This window comes from Carcharhinus amblyrhynchos, chromosome 10 (assembly GCF_965287045.1).
Source record: "Carcharhinus amblyrhynchos chromosome 10, sCarAmb.v2.hapA, whole genome shotgun sequence".
NCBI classification, from domain to species: domain Eukaryota; kingdom Metazoa; phylum Chordata; class Chondrichthyes; order Carcharhiniformes; family Carcharhinidae; genus Carcharhinus; species Carcharhinus amblyrhynchos.
The window spans coordinates 52,470,748-52,488,604 of NC_137333.1; the positions used below are offsets into that span (position 1 = coordinate 52,470,748).

Sequence of the window (17,857 nt, forward strand, 5' to 3'; positions counted from 1 at the left end):
ACCCACAGCAATGTGATTGACTGTTAAAAAAAATTTGAAATGGCCCAACTAGCCACCTAGCAAATACGGATGGGCAATAAATGCTGGCCCGGCCAAAAAAGCCCAGATTCCATTAACAAATAACAAAACCCATCAATAGCACCCTAGAATATTACTAATCTGCACGACACGTCAGATTATCAAGTCTTTCCATCAAGGTTGATCTTCCATTAGGTGTACCAAGCTGGAATCTATTTAACCATAAAATGAATGTTTCCTTATCTACCACCACCCAGAAGAAAGGTCAACTGGCAAACACAGATTTGAATCCTTGATAGCTTAACAGTCAGTTGTTGGAATTCCCTTTGATTGGAATGGTGAATATGAGCCCAAAAGACAGCAAACAAAGCAATGATCAGATAATGTACTTTTGGTGATATTGGTTGAAAAAGGGACATTAGACAAGGCTTTTCTACCCTATCTCCTAAAGGAAGACAGGGCTTCTATTTATTATTTCATCAAAAAGGCAGCATCTCCATCAATGCAGTAATCCTTCAGTTTTGCATGGAAACATCTCTCCAGAATATGTTATCATTATATTTTCTGTTTACATTGAATCGTCTGCTTTCTGGCCATTCTTTAGTAAAATTAATGAAGCACTCAAGTCAGAACATTAGCTTTACACTTACTTTCTCTTCTTCCCAAAAATCCATTTTAGATAGATGCAAGGATTCATACCTGGGAAACTGCACAGAATTGGTTGTAGCAGGTCGAACTGAACACACATCTTTGACTGACTTTATTGAGTCTGCAGTCCCGGGTCTCTGTTAGGAGAGGAAAATGTGTATTAATTGTGGAACAAATTATAGATATCTAATTAATCAACCCATCATCACAAGTAAAGACCAACTCACGTGTCAAATGTTGTTCATTTGTTATTTCTTTCCGAACAAGTTTCAAAGAATATGATACTTCATGCCTTCTCAATACATATTAACTTTTTGTGTAAAATGGGAAGTAATGCCTTTTCAGTACATTGGTGTTAATTCAAAATCTTTGTTTTACATTAATATTTTAAACTATTCAACACTTTTAGTTAAGCAATTTTAATTAATAGAAATAAACTCTACTTTATTCTGTTTCTTGAACTCATGAAAAATAGTAAACAAGATAGCATATAGAATATGCTCCATTGTCTGGACTGTTATACTCTAAAATGCTCAGTGCCAATTGAGCTAACATATATGCAATTCATCAAACACAGGAACTTTTTTTTTACTATTAATTTGAATGGCAATTTGCTAAGATAAACCTCCTAATTATGATCCTGCACCATTTCGAGCATTGCCCTGCACTCCCCGAAATGCCAGCATTCACCATCCTTCTCTTTTGAACATAAGCATTCTCCCCCTTTTCTTGTAGAACACTTCATTTCGCATCAGAGCAACTAAAATTGGTAAAATAGTCACTTAGTCCTCTTTTATTGTAATTTGCTTTTCCAAAATATTTAACATACTTACATTTGAAAGTGCTCTCACTAAACTTCCACTACCATCCATTGCATTAAGAAAGTCTCTGTAAAACTTCATTTTGATCTTGTTATTTCGTATAGTTAGCACACCAATATCTTTGAATGTGAAATGCACATTACGGTTATTGGCAATATAACGATACATGATCTGCAGAGTCTCTTTGACACATCCTTCAACTGTATCCCGATCATAAGGGCTCTCCAAAGCCAGGAACGTAAAATTCAATTCAACGATAGGTATGTCACCTATAGAAAAAGAAATGATAAAACTTGTATGAAGATTAGGAAACAAAGGCATACAGCAGATTTCTATAATATTCTGTAACCTCGAGTTGATTGGCCATGCTAAATTGCCCCTTAGTGTCGGGGGTTAATAGGGTAAATAAGTAGGATTATGGCGATAGGGCCTCAGTGGGATTATGATCGATGCAGACTCAATGGGCCAAATGGCCTCCTTCTGCATGCAAGGGATTCAATGATTCTCTCAACATGAATTTTGCCATATATATGTATATCTATGCATACACACACACACACACACACACAAACAACATGCTTCATGACAGGATAATACTGCAACTAGCATTTGCTGAATCATCTTATGAAAACAAGTTTGATCTATGAACATGCAGGATGCTTTGGCTGGATCTCATTATAACTTAATAAACATTACATTAAAAATCAGTCTGAAGTTGATCTTCAACACTTTAACAACTTGATTAAAATTTATAAAATTACACAATTACTGCATAGGACAAGCCATTCGGCCAACTCTTCCAGGCCAATGCTTATAGTCCACACAAACCATGTTTCACACATCTTCACCCAACCCTGTCTGACAAATTTACTGGAGTTCTATGAGGATGTGTCTAGGGCGGTGGATAGAGGAGAGCCGGTGGATGTGGTCTTTCTTGATTTTCAGAAGGCGTTTGACAAGGTACCTCACAAGAGGTTATTGCAGAAGGTCAGGGGACATGGAGTTGGGGATAGGGTGTTAGCGTGGATAGAGGATTGGTTGTCAAATAGGAGGCAGAGAGTGGGGGTCAATGGGTGCTATTCGGATTGGCGGATGGTGACTAGTGCAGTGCCCCAGGGGTCGGTGCTGGGGCCTCAGCTATTTACCATTTATATAGATGATCTGGAGGAGGGAACCGAGTGCAGGGTGTCGAAATTTGCTGATGACACCAAGATTGGGGGAACGGCAAATTGTGCGGAGGGTGTGGAGAGTCTACAGAAGGATCTAGATAGGCTGGGTGAATGGGCCAGAAATGGCAAATGGAATTTAATGTTGGCAAGTGTGAGGTGGTCCACTTTGGTAGGAATAATGGTAGGAAGGATTATTACTTACGTGGCGAAAAACTGCAGCAAGCGACGGTGCAGAGGGACCTTGGGGTCCTTGTGCATGAGTCGCAAAATCCCAGCTTGCAGGTGGTCAGGAAGGCAAATGGGATGCTGGCCTTCATAGCAAGGGGGATTGACTATAAAAGTAGGGAGGTCTTGCTGCAGCTGTATAGGGCATTGGTGAGGCCGCAGCTAGAGTACTGTGTGCAGTTTTGGGCGCTGTACTTACACAAGGATATTTTGGCCTTGGAGGGACTGCAGAGGAGGTTTACTAGGATGATACCAGAGTTGAGGGGGTTGAGCTATGAGGAGAGGCTGAATAAACTAGGCTTGTACTCGTTAGAGTTTAGAAGACTGAGGGGAGATCTCATTGAGACGTATAAGATGATGAATGGGATGGATAGGATAGAGGTGGAGAGACTCTTCCTGCTCAAAAAAGACAGTAGGACTAGGGGGCACAGCCTCAAGATAAAGGGGGGGCAGTTTAGAATGGAGTTGAGGAGGAACTTCTTCACTCAAAGGGTGGTGAATCTCTGGAATTCTCTGCCTGTTGAAGTGGTGGAGGCTACCTCGCTAAATATTTTTAAGACGCGGGTTGATGGGTTTTTGCTAAGAGAGGGGATTAAGGGTTATGGGGAGAGGGCGGGAATGTGGAACTGAGCCACGACAGATCAGCCATGATCTTATTGAATGGCGGGGCAGGCTCGAAGGGCTAGATGGCCTATTCCTGCTCCTATTTCTTATGTTCTTATGTTCTATCAGCATAACCTTTCCATTCATTTCTATCTGGTGTTTATTTCAGTTCCTCTTAAAATGCATCTGTACATTCTAACCACTCTGGACAAAAACAATTCTCCTGACTTCGTAATTAGATTTATCAATGATGCTCTGATACTAATGGCCCCTAATATCGATCTCCCCTATCAGCGTGGATGCATCTTTCACCTTTCAGAACCTCGGTTCATCCCAAAGTGCTGTATTGCCGATTGATTACTTTTTCTATGTAGTCGTTGCTAATTGTATGAAATGTTACTTCAAGGCGGTGCTGAATGAAGGAGATTAACTTATCTGAATTAAAGTTCATGACAAACAATGGCTTTTCTTGAGTACGTCCTGCCACGAAAAGGAGATCTTGAATTAAGGGTGCTGTTCTTGAAACAGGGTTACTTCTGAAAGTTCATTGCAAAAGATTATGCTGACTCCCACTGGAACTTTATGTTACTGCATGATCATGAATGTAACGTTGGATTTTTGAATGACGTCTTTTTAAAATGCAATCTAATGCGAAAGTAGTAAATGTACTTCGTTGTGTTAACAAAATTGTATTTTTCGCTCTATTGGTTCCTTAGATAAAATGTATTTCCTTCTGATTTTTTAAAACAGCACTAACTATGCTGTGTCAGTAACTATACCTTATTCATAAATATGCAAATCAATTATATATATTATTTGACAGATATTTAATCACTGACGCGGTAAGATAACATTACCAGATACATGTTGTCTTGTGTATGATAATCCATGGATCTGCACGAATTTTTCAGACATCACAAATACCGGCCTCTGAATTAAAATTAGTCTACGTCCAACATCCAATCTTTGCTGTGAAAATGTAAAAGTTCCCAATCCTGAGATATGTACTCCCTAGAATACATGACACAAAACAAACCTGTAATCTTATGTTTTTGTCACTGATCGCTAATTCATTTTTCACCTATTGTTAAAGTTCCATAGCTTGCTGACGCTTTACTGATTTTTGAACATGTTATTAGCGCATTGCTATAACTTTCAGCTGATGGGTATATCTATAAATGTTACTTTAACAAATAAAAAAAGAATGGGGGGGGGAAATAAAAACGGAAGTAGTATCAGTTTTCCGTAATAATTATTCTGACTAGTAACGAAAACATAATACTTCCCCACTTCAAAGATGTAATCTGCTCCCCTCATTAGAGACGTTTACTCCGAGAATTCGATGCCTGGATTTCCAAGGCGCCGGAAGTTCTTTACCTTCTGGACAGACATGTGGCGATCCACGAAAGCAGAAACGTTTGCCCAAATGTTCACAATGTCTAACAGAGGAAAACAAATCGGGGTGAAGTAATCAGCAAGACAAGCCCACAAGTGAAAAGATAGCTGAAGTTTCTGCTAGAGATCGCTCGACTCATAATATTACCAGTATTAGTTAATAAAATCCGATTGCGTGGAACTCAGGAAAATTAATTCGTTTCAAAGGCAACAATTAAAGGGTTTCTCAAACTAGTGTCAGTAAAACAGGAGCGAGGAACTGTCATGGAAATGTGACATTGAGCAAATCTTTACCGTCATCCGAAAGGTTGGAGAGAGTTAGGAAGCAGTTTCTACCGATTTCCACGATCGCGTACTGTATGGTATCCAACATTGCTGCTTTATTGCTCTGATCTTGCCCCCGGGAGGCCCCTGCTTTCTCCCAGTCCACCAGCAGCGCTGTTGCTAAGACGCGATGGCTGACCTTCCACCCCCGGCTCGGTTACCTAGTGTGACGTCACCCGGTCACGTGAGGCCGCCGGGAGGCGGAACTCTCTGTCGTTCGGCCGTGTGGAATGTTTTCCCGCGTTCCGGGACATCAGATAGCCCAAGCGCGCCGACATGTCCGTTAGCGCAGTTCTGAGCAATGGAAAATGCAGTAAGAAGTCTCACAACACCAGGTTAAAGGGCAACAGGTTCATTTGGTAACAAAACGCCACTAGCGTTGGACTGGGGTAAACAGTAAGAATGGAAGAGTTCACTCACCCAATGAAGGAGCAGCGCTCCAAAAGTTGGTGGTGTTTGCTGCCAAATAAACCTGTTGGACTTTAACCTGGTGTTGTGAGACTTCTTACTGTGTTTACCCCAGTCCAACGTGGGCATCTGCACATCACCGGGAAGTGAACAGGCATCAGGTCATGCATGGTAAGTAAGGCGGGTACCCCATGGTGAGGAGATGGATTAACTTTGACGCCCTTGTTATTTTGTCCCAAATTGTTTTCTGTAATGCCTGGTGCTGAACTGATCTGTTCTACACCATTGACGAGACCTTTAACCTAGTCTAGAGCTTTCAACCACATTTAACCCAGAAAAAGAGCTTTCAGTCCCATGTTCATGCCGTTATTAGGACTGCCTATATCCACCACCTTGGCATTAGAACAGAAGAGCAAGGAGCAGAAGTAAGCCATTCAGCCCCTGAAAACCATTCCACCATTCAATTCAATCATGGCCAATCTTGGCTTGAACTCAATTCCAATTTTCTGTCTATTCTCCATAATCCTTCAAACCATTATTAATTAAAAATCTGCATATCTTCTCAAATTTACTCTACACCCTAACATCCACCATAGCTGGGATAATAAATTTCATACATTCATGACCCTTAGAGTAGTTTTTCCTCATTTGTTTTAAGCTGCTACCCCTTATCCTAAAACTATAACCTCTTGTTCTAGATTGCCCAAAAAGAGGAAGCATCTGTTCTACATCAATACCTTTTATCATCTTATATACATCAATTAGATCTCCTCTCATTGTTCTAAACTCCCAAGAGTGTGGGCCTAAACTGTTCAATCTCCTTTATAAGACAAGCCCCTTACCTCTGGAATCAATCTAGTGAACTTTCTTTGAACTGCCGCTACATCCTTCCTCGAATAGGAGGACCAAAACTGTATACAGTAGTTCAGGTGCAATCTCAGTAATGCCTTGCATGGGCTGCAGCATCACTTTTATACTTTATTCCTTTAGCTATAAATGCCAAAATTCCATTTGCTTTCCTTATTAACTGCAGCACCCGCATACCAGTTTTCTGTGACTCAGGCACAAGAACGCCTGAATCCCTCTGCAATGAAGTGTCCAAAGTCTCTCAACACTTAGATAATAAGTTGCATTTCCGTTTTTCCTACCAAAGTAGATAAGCTCACACTTAACATTAAACTCTAGCTGTCACATTTTGGCTGATTCAATTTCTGCTTTCCTCATTGGAACTTATCATGGGTGGCACAATGGTTAGCATTGCTGCCTCACAGCTCCAGGGATTTGAGTTCAATTCCTGGCTTGGGTCAGTGTGTGTGTGGAGTTTGCACATTCTCCCCCTGTCGTGTGGTTTTCCTCGGGTGCTCTGATTTCCTCCCACAGTCCAAAGGTGTGCAGGTTAGGTTGTTTGGTCATGCTAAATTGCCCCTTAGTGTCCCGGAATGTGCAAGTTAGAGGGATTAGTGGGGTAAAAGTGTAGGGCTGTGGTTTAGGGCTTGGAGTGGGATGGTTGTCAGTGCAGACTTGATGGGCTGAATGGCCTCCTGCACTGTAGCATTTCTATGGTTCTATCCTACCCATTTTTGGTTCATCTGCAAATTTGGCTATAGCACCTTTTATCACTATAAAAGTCATTAATATAGATTGTAAATAGTTGGAGTCCGAAGACAGAACCTTGTGGCACATCTTGCCAACTAGAAAAAACTCATTTATCCCAACTCTCTACCTTCTGTCAGTTAGCCAGTCTTCTATCCAAGCTAGTAAATTACCCTAACCCTGTGTACTAACCTTGTATATTAACCTTCTGTGTGGCACCTTATCAAATACCTTCCTGAAGTCCAGATATATTACATCTACAGGATTCTCATTTTCCACTTGGCTTCTGTTACATCTTCGAAGAACTCTAGCAAATTGGTTAAAAATAAATTACCCTTCATAAAACAATGCAGACTCTGACAGACTGCATTTTGACTTTCCAAATGTGCTGTTATTATTTCCTTAATAATGGATTTTAACAATTTCCCAACAACAGATGTTAAATTAACTGGTCTATAGTTTCCTTCTTTCTGATTCCCTTTTTGAATAAATATTCATAATTTTATATTAGCATTTTTCCAATCCACTGGAACCTTTCCCACATCCAGCAAATCTGAGATTATTAGAATCAATGAATCTACTATGTCTGCTGCCGATTCCTATAATAGCCCAGGATGTAGGTCACTGGGCCCTGGGCTCTCGTCTGCCTTCTGCCCCAATAATTTGTTGAATATTATTTCCCTATTGATGACAATTCTTCTAAGTTCCTCCCATTCCAACACATGTAGTACCTGCATTACTTGTAACTATTGGTACTAGTGTCCTTCACCATAAAAACTAAGGCAAAATATTGATTTAGCATTGCCACCATTTCTGTGTTCCCCACTATTAACTCCCTGGTCTCATCCTCCACTAACTGTTTGGGGACCTATAGATTACTCCCACCAGGGACCTCTTTCCTTTGCAATTTCTTATCTCTACCCAGACTGATTCCACATCTTGATCTGCAGTGCTTATATCATTTCTCACTAGAGAAGTACCCTTTCTTTCACTAGCAAAGCTACATCACTCCCTTTCCTTTCTGTCTATCCTTCCAAAATATTGAGTACTCTTTGATATTCAATTCTCATATTTGGTCTCCTTGTAATCATGACTCAGTAATTGCCACAAAATCATATTCCGTTGTTTCTATTTATGCTGCTAACTCATTAATCCTTTTTTATATTTTGTGCTAGTTTCCTTTCATAATTTAGCTTGGCTCTTTTTATTACTTTTTGAGTAAATTTTTGTTGATCTTTAAAAGTTTCCCAATATTCCAGCCTGCTACTGACCTTTGCAGTATGATATGCCTTAGTTTTTGTCTTTATGTTGTCTTTAACTTCTTTGCTTAGCAATGGATTTTTCTCTCCCCTTTTGCAATCTTTCTTCCTCTCTGGAATATATTTCACTTGGAAGGAATTGACTCTCTCCTTAAGCTAACTGCCATTGCTCATCAACTGTCCTACCTTTTAGCTTTCCTGCCCAGTCAACTAAGGCCAAATTTGTCTTGATCCTAACATAATTAACTTTATCTCTAGAATGCAAGTGTAGGATTTCAGTTCCTCATTCTCAAGCTGAATTTTGAATTCTATCATACTATGGTCACTCTTCCCTCAAGTATCATTAACTATGAGGTCATTAATTAATTCCTGTTCATTACATAATACCAAATCCAGAATAGCCTGCTTCTTGGGTTGGTTCCACAACATTTTTCTCCAAGAAACAATCTCTAATACATTCAATGAGCTCCTCCTTAAGGGTTACCCTTGCCAACTTGATTAATCCAGGCTATGTGCTCATTAAAATCATCCCTGATTATTGTGGTACCTTCCTTACAAGCCCCAAGAATCTCACATTTGCCAACGTTATACTCCATCTGCCAGGTCCTCGCCCACTCACTCAGCCTATCCAAATCTCTCTGCAGACTTTCCGAGTCCTCCACGCAATTCGCTTTTCCACTCATCTTCATGTCATCAGCAAACTTTGTTACCCTACACTCAGCCCCCTCCTCCAGATCGTCTACGTATATGGTAAACAGCTGCGATCCCTGCGGCACGCCATCAGTCACCAACTGCTAACCAGAAAAGCACCTATTTATTCCAACTCTCTGCTTCCTGTTAGATAGCCAATCCTCAATCCATGCTAACACTTTACCCCCAACTCTGTGTACCCTAACCTTCTGCAGCAACCTTTTGTGAGGCACCGTATCAAACGCCTTCTGGAAATCTAAAAACACCACATCCACCGGTTCCCCTCTGTCTACCGCATTAGTCACATCTTCATAAAAATCCAGTAAATTCATCAAACACAACTTTCCCTTCATGAATCCATGCTGCGCCTGCTTGATCGAACCATTCTTTTTAGGTGTCCTGCTATTTCTTCTTTAATGATGGATTCTAGCATTTTCCCAACTATGGACGTTAAGCTAACTGGCCTGTAGTTACCTGCCTTTTGTCTGCTACCTTTTTCAAACAGAGCATAACAGTAGCTGTTTTCCAATCCACCGGTACTTCCCCCGAGTCCAACAAATATTATTAACGCATCTGCTATTACTTCTGCCATTTCTTTCAGTACCCTGGGATGCATTCCATCCGGTCCCGGGGACTTGTCTACCTTCGGTCCCATTAGTCTATCAAGCACTACCTCTTTAGTAACAGTAATTTTATTAAGGACCTCATCTCCTACCAACCTTCTATCTTTAATATTTGGTAAGCTATTTGTGTCCTTCACCATGAAGACCGACACAAAAAACTTAAAGTCTCAGCCATTTCCTCGTTACCCACCGTTAAATCCCCCCTCTCATCCTCCAAGGGTCCAACATTCACCCTAGTCACTCTCTTTATATATTTGTAAAAACTTTTACTATCATTTTTTATATTTAGAGCTAGTTTAGTTTCTTACTCTATCTTTCTTTATCACTTTCTTAGTCATTCTTTGTTGTTTTTTAAATCTTTCCCAATCTTCTAATTCCCCCCTATTTTTAGCCACTCTGTATGCATCTGTTTTTAATTTAATACTCCTTTATTTCCTCCAATATCTACGGCTGGTTATCCCTTTTCTTAACGTCCTTCTTTATCACCGGAATATATTTTTGCTGAGTACTGAAAAAAATCTCCTTAAAAATCCTCCACTGTTCCTCAGCTGTCCTACCAACCAGTCTGCACCCCCCAGTCTACATTAGCCAATTCCACCCTCTTATCATACTCCCCTCTGTTCAAGCAGAGGACACTGGTTTGGGACCCTACTTTCTCACCCTCCATCTGTATCAGAAATTCAACTATATTGTGATCACTCGTCCCAAGAAGATCCCTCACAAGAAGATCCCTAATTCTACCTGCCTCGTTACACAGTACCAGATCTAAGATAACTCGCTCCCTCGTAGGTAAGAAAGCCCACCAACACCTCTACTTTCTCAGAAGACTAAGGAAATTTGGCATGTCAGCTGCAACTCTCTCCAACTTTTACAGATGCACCATAGAAAGCATTCTTTCTGGTTGTATCACAGCTTGCTACAGCACCGGCTCTGCCAAGACTGCAAAGAACTACAAAATATTGTGAATGTAACCCAAACCAGCCTCCCATTCATTGACTCTGTCCACACTTCCCGTTGCCTCAGCAAAGCAGTCAGCATAATTAAGGACCGCACGCACCCCAGACATATTCTCTCCCACCTTCTTTCATTGGGAAAAAGATATAAAAGTCTGAGGTCATGTATAAACCAGCTTCTTCCGTGCTGCTGTCAGACTTTTGAAAGAACTCACCTTGCATTAAAATCTCTACACTCTCGCTATGACTGTAAAATTACATTCTGTACCCTCTTGTTATCTTCGCTCTTAACAGTATGCTTTGTATTGCATGCAAATAATATTTTTCACTGTGTGCTAATACATGACAATAATAAATCAAATCAAATATTTGCGCTGTTAACTCAACTTTGTTCTGAATGCTTTGTTCATACAGACACAAAGCCTTTAAGCTTGTTCTATTATCAAATTTCCCTACTCATATGTAATTCCTTACGGAACGACATCCACACTTTCTGTCCCTTTCTTTTATTTTCTTGTAACAATCCATCTTATCACTGACCTGCACTTCTAGCTTCTCCTTTAATTTTGATTTTCTAATTTTCCATGCAACTGAACCCTCTCCCCCTCTATTTAGTTTGAAATCCTATTTACAGCCCTAGTTATGTGAGTCACCAAAACTCTGGTTCCAGCGTGATTCAGGTGAAGACCCATTGGAATAGCTCCCTCCTTCCCCAGTACTGATGCCAACGTTCAAGAATTAGGACACATTTCTCGCACACCAACCTTTGAGCCACACATTTACCTCTTTAATTTTATTGATCCCGTGCCAATTAACTTGTGACTCAGGTAGTAGTCCAGAGATTATTACCTTTTTGATTCTGCTTTTTAATTTTGCCCCTAGCTGCTCATATGCCCTCAGCAAAACTTTTATCCTAGTTCTACCTGTCATTGGTACTTATGTGGACCACAACAACTGGATCTTTGCCCTCTCGCTCCAAGTTCTTCTGCAGCCCAGATGAGATATCCCAAACCCTGGCACCAGGTAGACAACACAACCTACAGGACTCTCCATTCCAGTCTCAGAAGAATGTCCATGCCCCTATACTATCCCTGATTACAACTACATTTCTCACAGTGGGTGGTTTCCTATACCGGAATGCTGTGGTCAGTTTACTCATCGTCCATACAGTCCCTGGTGCTCTTGACCGCCTCCATGTCTCTGTATTGTGGCCCTTCTACTGGGTTTCTCAAGGAGTGCAAAGGGGCCTCCTCAATGTGAGTCCCTTGTGACCTCTTGGCAGAGCTGTGGAAGCTGTTTTTGTGGTCCAAATATTAATTGTATGCAGGCAAGCGTCTCCTGAAGAAGCTGAAGTGATGCCACAGATTAACGCTTTTGGTCAGTGAGAGATGTGAGCCTTTGCTGGAACCTTGGTTATAGAATGACATAGCCACTGGTTAAAATGAGTCTTGTCAAAAGCAGTTGTTATCTTCAGCAAGCTTCCAAGTGTTATGGTATCCAGTGGGATAAGGATCAGACCAGAAAGACCAGCTGCGGGGCAGGAGCACAGAGCAGTAGCCTTCATGGAGCATTCAACAAATGCCTTGCTTCTCGGCCTCTTGGCTAAGATCAAGTGTAGTATCAACATGCTGCGCTTGGTTAAAGTCATTAGGTTACATTTCAGCTTCATTTGAAGCAATTTTTTTTAAAAGCGGCATCTTGGCCTTTTGGCTAAGATGCAAATTAGATCAAGCCTTGGAGATGGAGCTACACCTACTCCAACCAGCTTGGATCATGTAGGTCAAGCCCAAGACAGGAGGTGAGAGCTCTGTCTTGTCAGCTTGGATCGGGAAATTGGCTTTAATTTGACTTGATTGGATTGGAATAAAGTTAAAAAAATGAATGCCTCGGCAATGTAGCTTTTGATTCGATATGGGCTGACTGCCAACACATCTTTCATTTGCTACGGGGGCCATCTGATCACGGCAATTCCCTCCCCTCATCTGCAGTGGAACTGTCAATGAAGGGAATTCCATGAACTGTCACAATAGCTTGTGCTCATTCAGGCATCAAAAGCAGAGAGTCCTTGGAGCACTAGCATATCCTGTGTTTGAGGGGAGTTCTGGAAGGGCTAGCAAGAGCTCAGTCACTCAATGAAGCTAGGGTTCCGCCAGATTGTGAATGGATTGCTGATAGATGTCGGGGGCCTGATGGGCATGGTGCATGAATTAGTATTGAGCAGAAACCTCAGGGCTGTTACAGGACACAGCAAAAAGTCTGACAACACCAGGTTTTAGTCCAACCTATTTATTTGATAATATACTCGCAAGCTTTCGGGGTTAGCCCCTTCGTCAGTTAGCCCCTTCAAGAGTTCTCCATTCACCTGACGAAGGGGCTAACCCCGAAAGCTTGCGAGTATATTATCAAATAAATAGGTTGGACTAAAACCTGGTGTTGTCAGACTTTTTACTGTGTTTACGCCAGTCCAACGCCAGCATACCCACATCATGTTACAGGACACACAGGAATAAATTTTAACAGTCAGATGCTGAAAATAACAACTAATCCAATGTTTAAACACACAATAAAGCCAGTCAGTCAAGGCACCCCTGTCCCAGAGAGAATACACCTGAAGTCACCGCCATCCCTCAGCTCAACCGCTGGTTGAGGTGCTCAACGTAAATAAATTTAAAACTGGACACTTAATCCTGTTTCCCATTTAGCAGGGCTCCACTTTTCAAGAGCAACTCCATACCCATGTGACATTTGGCTGGGGGAGTGGGTGAATGGCAAGATGCCACTGAATCAGCCATCTAGCCTGCCAATTATTAGAATGAAAGGCTTTGCGTAATTATCAGGTTGCTACCTACTCGGAGTGGAAACCCGATAGAGGTTGGCGGGATGGGTGATTGGAATCCCTTTGATACCTGGAACCATACTTGTTTTAGCTCCGACACCCTATTAATCAGGGCATCACGATTCCCACTAGCAGCGAATAGAACTAGTGAATGCCTCCCTGTAGATTCCCGAACGTAGCAACCATTTCCTACCTTCGCTGAACCTGAAAATTATTTCCCAGATGTAGCCATCTTATCTTGTATGCAGTATTTGTTGCATTTAGATGTTGCATGGAAGATGATTACATTTTTAGCCAATTTGAGAATCAAGACGAAAAGCAGACAGGCCTAGGCTGGCGACCAATAGCGTTTGAATCATAGAAATGCACAGGCAATGATTACCAGGTATTACCATTGTGATTCCAAATATCTGTATGCAATGAAAAAAAAATCATGTACTTGAGGTAATACATTTTAACGATTTTGCATGCAGGCGGTGACAACAGACGACTTTAAATCTAAGAATGATAATCATCAGCCTGAAGGAACTGCATTGCTTACTGAGAGCCTGAATCCAGTGCTGAGTGCTTTGATCACTGATTTGTTCAGCTGTACCGTATCGAATAGTGGGTTCAGTTCTACAATGAGCTGAATTACCACAAAATCTCTTGACAAATAAATGAAATCTGTTTCAGATTTGGAGACAATCTTTCAATGGAGTGGTCATTCTAAGCAAGATAGCTGAGCGGTCTGTTAAGTTCTGATGTAGTCTCCAGTGAGATGCCTTTATTGTTGATCATGTACTTAATGAAAAAAGCGCAGATGAACTTAAAATATGAAAAATGACAAAACGCTTGTTAGGAAAGCCATGGATTTACATTCCACTCAATTAGGGCATTACTGCATACAGTTGAGAGATCCAGCCATTTTTCAAAGATCAGGATGTATTGACTTCAGGTGAATAGAGTTGGCTAGACAAGAAAATAATTGTTTGGAAATTACATAGTACACATCCTTCCTCACCAAAATTAAAAGGCGCTATTGCAGGATATTGGAGCGGTTGATAGCTCAGTTTCATTTTTCCTATCAGATATCGGGTGGGGGAGGGGGGAGGAATGGTTTTCAAATTCAGCCAATTTGAATTAGGCACTTAGATATTAAGAAACTATTAAATTGAAAAATGATGATTTTGGCAATCTAGGCCCAATCCCATTGTAGGGGATATTACAGATATAAAAGGAAGGGGACAGTGGGACAAGGAGAGAGCACAACTGCCACTTGCCACAGCTCTTAGCTCAAAAGCCTCATCTAGATAGCAAAGGTACCAAAGAAGAAACAACAGAGAAGGTCCAGAATATTCTGGAAGACAAAACCTCAGTAATTTTGTGACTAAAATTCTATTTTTTTTGTTAATGAATGGGAATTGTATTTGTTGGAACAGCATTCCATTAGGATCGTGTTTTATTCGGTTTGTTACTAGTTAACTTGTTCACTGTTAGTTAGAGAAATTGTTACTTGTTGATTTAACCCTAAAATTTGAAGAACATATTGTACTGCTTCACACTCACTTTTACAGATTATAGGGCGAGGTACTCTTCGAGTGGTTAGGTGTTAGTTCTGAGGGGGGAAATCTATGTCTATTTTATAACAGTAGGTATAACCAGAGATGATTGAAAATGGTGAAATACAATGTTAAAGCTAGTAACTGCTCAATGCTTGAATAGCCATGGTTAGATTGATACCAAGGTTGCACCTAATAATGTCTTGGTCAGTGAGAAACTTTCTTCCAAGAGATGGAAGTTCATTACAAGAAAAATTGTCCATATTACATAAGAATAATTTGAGACACTGAATAGCTGTGCCAAATTTTATATTCGTGCACAGATGAGAAGTCCATCAATTTATAATTGGATTGCATCTGGATTTAAACAAAAAACTTGGGAGTTTATTACATTTCATATGAAGCTGCTTACTACTCATTAACTTTCATTTAGCTCTCATTAGAAACTCACTGTTAGGAAATCTTACTGATAATCAACTGACTCGTATACTGCAGCCCACCAGTTTGGAAATTAAGAAACCAAATTTATTTTTAGAGAATAATTAAATAATAATTCAAAGACAACTATCAATTTATGTAATGCACTACCAAACACAATAACATTATAGTGAATAACCAATTATAACAGGGAACCTAACCTGTTCCTTTAATATTTAAAAATATACCTAAAGTGTACTAAATGAGATCACCTGCTGGCTTTTATATTAGAAAGTTCAGTTTATGTTTTGATGGAGCAATTAGTATATTCATCAGTACATTAGAAGATGATCATTTTGCTAACTAGGTAGGCAAATAGCTATGTTCTAGCACCCCAGACTAGTGGCACTATCTTGGCAGTTGTGACAAAGTATGGACCAGTATTATTGTAGTTCATACATTTGTACAATATTGCTCAACATCTATGCCATCAATTTTAATCTGCATAAATTGCTAGGATTTACAAGATCAATCTCAGCTGCCTTTGCCCACATCTCAGCAGTCAGTTTAAAAATGATTGCGGCCAACAACTTCTAAACATTCAAGCAAGAAATATGTATGGTAGAAAGTGATAAGAATTTCTCATTCCAATGAATTAATTGGCAGTCAGTAGGATCCACCTTTAAATTACCAGATTGTCCAGCATCAGTATAAATTTAAATTAGCCCAGGACTAATCACAAAGAACTAATCCATTTTGGAGTGACCAGAGTTTGAATGATTGCAGTACATAAACAGGAAGAATTAACTCAATTTTGGTGCAGCTGTTCTCTTGCATTGAACTAATCTGCCTTTTACACAATTTCCTAACCACACCTCTATAACCAGCTCAATTACAAAGTAACATGTTATTAAAACTTCACAAGAATCAGATGACATTATGGATAAGCATATTGTCTTTTTGACTTTATAACCTGCGTTTTAGCTCAACTTGCATCAATGGGTTAAACGTATTGCAACATCCCTTCCAAGGGTGTCATGAGTTTGGGCATCAGCAATTCAGTTGCTAATAGCTGTACGTATAGCACAAAAATTTACACAATTCAGTGTAAAATGATAATTTTACTCAAATAATTAGGATGAAAAAGTGGCACTCATGAAGGTAAAATATATAGCACCATACTCTGTTCACTAGATCCTGAGCCAGAGATATTATATGTTCGCACCAATGTTCTATTATTAAGGAATTGGTTCACGTACCTGTTGCTTGTATCATATTACTACTGTAATGTCAACCGACATTTGATAATAAGAATAAAATGGCTGCAATACTTGGTAATATACCCTGGGAACTGGTTTCTTAATTTGCAAGAATGTAGACAAAAGGGGACTCAATAAATTGGGGTTTTAGATACCACTGACATTCAATGAAAATCTAGTCATATTTTTCTAATCTACCAGAAAGTTCAATAGAGGAGAACAGAAGAGGATCTGCTTGACTAATAGTGTGGAACAGTACAGCAAGCCAAAATAGGGAAGGAAAACAAAATAAAGATAATTTGTGATTGGGAAACAACCCATTTAACAATCTAAGAATAGTATTCTTAATTGGACATTTAAAAATAAAACTATTTCGACAGGATATTTGATACTTAATCAAATTTAGTGTGCACTGTACTATAAGCTTTCTTCACCCATACACCTACATTAGTGAACTTGAGAGAGAGAGAGAGAGAAAGAGAGAGAGGGAGGGAGAGGGAGAGAAAACATTTGCATTTTTTTTTTAAGAATAATTTTACTAATTTTCAATTTATGCAACTCCAATCCTCTATGTAACCGACCTGTTTTTGAAATTTGTGAAAAGAAATTCTGTCATCCTGCCAAAAGATGCAGCTGTTTTGAAATCTTTTCAACTTACATGGAGACCGAATTAAATGATGCCTGCAACTAAGTGAAGCATTAAGTTTCTAATTTTAGGATAGCAATTAGTTGACACTATTAGCATTAACCACTATCTATCCTAGGGCTACACTGTTCCATTTAAATGACAGTTTCCATCACAACCTGTACATTTTCAATTCCACCAATACATTCAGAATACTTAGTTTTCCTTCAAATTTTGTATTATTATTTCTCCTTCCCATTCTTCTCTCCAACACTGATCATAAACACTCTGCCTTGGAGGATGACCCGGATACACACAATTATATCAAGAGATGGGAGGTAATTTTCCATTCCAGTGCCACTCCTGTCTGGTTAAGAGACAGAATGTTCCATAAAATATCTTGGGGTTACTACAAAACCACTTTCAGTTACGTTAAAAGACTTGTGATAG

The 17,857-nt window shown here is 39.9% G+C and overlaps 1 protein-coding gene and 1 non-coding gene across 3 annotated transcripts in view; one reads left to right on the forward strand and one right to left on the reverse strand.

The window, feature by feature from the left end:
• The window catches only part of LOC145349373 (coiled-coil domain-containing protein 81-like), an 86,187-nt gene extending 80,892 nt beyond the window's left edge, over positions 1-5,295 (reverse strand). The window contains exons 1-5 of one of the 2 annotated variants that reach the window (XM_080197891.1): positions 5,174-5,295; positions 4,862-4,923; positions 4,342-4,495; positions 1,500-1,756; positions 718-803 (exon numbers count right to left, since the gene is read on the reverse strand). In XM_080197891.1, the coding sequence (XP_080054017.1) occupies positions 718-803; positions 1,500-1,756; positions 4,342-4,495; positions 4,862-4,923; positions 5,174-5,252 (638 nt within the window). In that variant the 5' untranslated portion in view covers positions 5,253-5,295. The remainder of the gene's footprint in view (positions 1-717; positions 804-1,499; positions 1,757-4,341; positions 4,496-4,861; positions 4,924-5,173) is intronic. The other variant, XM_080197892.1, reaches the window with a different exon arrangement.
• Positions 5,296-12,311: 7,016 nt separating this feature from the next.
• On the forward strand, positions 12,312-12,506 carry LOC145349590 (U2 spliceosomal RNA). The gene has a single exon (XR_013888106.1). It is a non-coding gene; the product is annotated as a U2 spliceosomal RNA (small nuclear RNA).
• Positions 12,507-17,857: the final 5,351 nt, after the last annotated feature.